The sequence below is a fragment of the Austrofundulus limnaeus genome, unplaced genomic scaffold (genome assembly GCF_001266775.1).
Source record: "Austrofundulus limnaeus strain Quisiro unplaced genomic scaffold, Austrofundulus_limnaeus-1.0 Scaffold141, whole genome shotgun sequence".
NCBI lineage: Eukaryota > Metazoa > Chordata > Actinopteri > Cyprinodontiformes > Rivulidae > Austrofundulus > Austrofundulus limnaeus.
The window spans coordinates 824992-827046 of record NW_013952543.1 but is presented as its reverse complement, the minus strand read 5'-3'; the positions used below and the strand labels follow the sequence as shown (position 1 = coordinate 827046).

The 2055-nt window shown below is 35.7% G+C and overlaps 1 protein-coding gene across 1 annotated transcript in view; it reads right to left on the bottom strand.

Moving 5' to 3' along the window:
* The window catches only part of racgap1 (Rac GTPase activating protein 1), a gene marked incomplete at its 5' end in the record, with an annotated part of 16326 nt that extends 15118 nt beyond the window's left edge, over nt 1–1208 (bottom strand). The window contains 2 exon segments of the mRNA XM_014016249.1: nt 982–1059; nt 1155–1208. Of these exon segments, the coding sequence (XP_013871703.1) occupies nt 982–1059; nt 1155–1208 (132 nt within the window).
* Between the last annotated feature and the right edge of the window lie 847 nt (nt 1209–2055).

Genomic DNA, 2055 nt, shown 5'->3' with positions numbered 1-2055 from the left:
CTGAAAATATGGATGGAGGACCTCAGATTAGCTTGTTTGTCGCGACAAACAAGCTAATCTGAGGTCCTCCATCCATATTTTCAGTTACAGGCTGAGTCATTTCTACCTTCTCCTCTCTGTCAACGCTCTCTGGTTTCATTTAAAAGAGTCGATCACCAGATATTGTCCAAGATTAACCTTCAGGGTGGATATAGCTCGCTCACACCAAGGACCTATCCACGTCATCATTTACCCAGAATGCTTTGTGTGTAAATAAAATGGCTCCGTCCGTGTTAAAATATATTTTTAAACTTAGTTGAAATATGATAAAAACTGAACATCCTACAGTATTTTACAGTCTTTATTTTACAGTTAAAATATATGTTTATTAAATAAAGTCTAATGTAACTAATCAGGGATCCCTTTAAACTAAAATCATCATCTTATAATGAGGAATGACTAAGCGTTAGCCTATCAGTGACACAATCAAAGACTATATGATTTGGGGGTGACTCTCAACTATCACACCATGAAACTTTAGCTCAATATCTGTAAAATTAACTGTGTTATGGACACTTTTTAAGCTTGCTAAAATCAATTAGCTGTGATGTTAATCTTAAATTAGGGMGACCAAAAACGTTAATGAATTGTATATGTACATGATGATTATTATCTGAGAGTTTTATTACAACCTGTTCATGAGTAACTTTGTTTATGGACTAACAGAGTGGACTCCAACAGTTAAAGGCATCGTTCCACAGGTTTCACACGATCAGTTAGCTCTCAGAGTATGAGGTGGGAATGACTGTTGGCTACTACCACAACCCATTTTAGGTCAGTCTGTAAAATTAGTAGTTAAAGCAGATTTTGTGTTTTGTAGGTTGTATTAGGTTGAAGATCYTGTTTGAAAGTGTGGCAACAAACAAAATAACTACCACAGTTGCACTTCTCCAATTTTGAGTCTTTGTGACGATAAAATGCAGATTAAGCCAAAGTAACTACCATTTCTGAAGTTCTGCYGGTTGATCGTGATCTTTTAGAAGCAAGTGGAGGACCGTCAACAAGATTTCTGGAGGAGCGCTGAAATCAGCAGAAGCATTGACATCTAATGAACATCAAGACATCTGATCAATTGTGTATTCTTAAAAAAAATCAAGTTGTGCACATTAACAAACCCTTTTTTCTTGTTTTTTCAGTCGCATTGTCCTCACATTGGAGGAATCCCAGTCCTGCCAGAGATCAAAAACATCAGAACCAGAATTAAAGTACATTTTGAAGTATGCCAGTGTCCAGTGGTGAGCACAGTTCCCCTAAAGCACTAATAGGGGAACTAATTTCCTGATTAGTGCTTTAGGGCTTTTGCTAATTTCTTAATTCATCAGTGGATAAATCTATGGGCTAAATTTATAAGCACTAGTTGAGTTCTTTAAATATTATTGATCAACATTATTGTCAGCAGCTGAGGGTGAAAGCTGTCAGACGTGTTGGTCACTTATCCACTAAATCAGTGGTTTTCAAACTGTTTTGTTTCCGACCCACTAAATAAAAGTTGCAGATACTTGTGACCACATATATTACTTGTTTACATATGAAAACTTTGCTAATAACTCTGTTAAACATAGGAGTAATAACAATAAACAAAACTTCAATGATACCTTTTTTTATTCATCGATGCTTATTTTAAAAAATTGCAAAAATCATGATGAAAATATTCCACTAGCCTTTCTTTGCATTTAAACTGATGTCTGGAAATCATCTGGGGACCCTCACTTGATGTTTTGTGACCCACAAAGAGGTCCTGACCCCAACTTTGGGAACCACTACACAAGATGAACTATTAATATTCTGCACACAGAAAATATTGTCTCATGTTGACTCTGAGGAATGTTCCATGGGTCAGCTGGGATTTCAGTGCTTTAAAATTAGCTTTTGCTAAATTTTTAAGTGTGTTAGTGCTTTAGAATTAGGGGACCTAAATATTAAAGTTAGTGCTTTAGGGTGTAATAGAACTAATACTTTTATGTTTAAGCAAGTCATTCATGACATCCTTTAATGACCTAGGTTTTCATGACATTC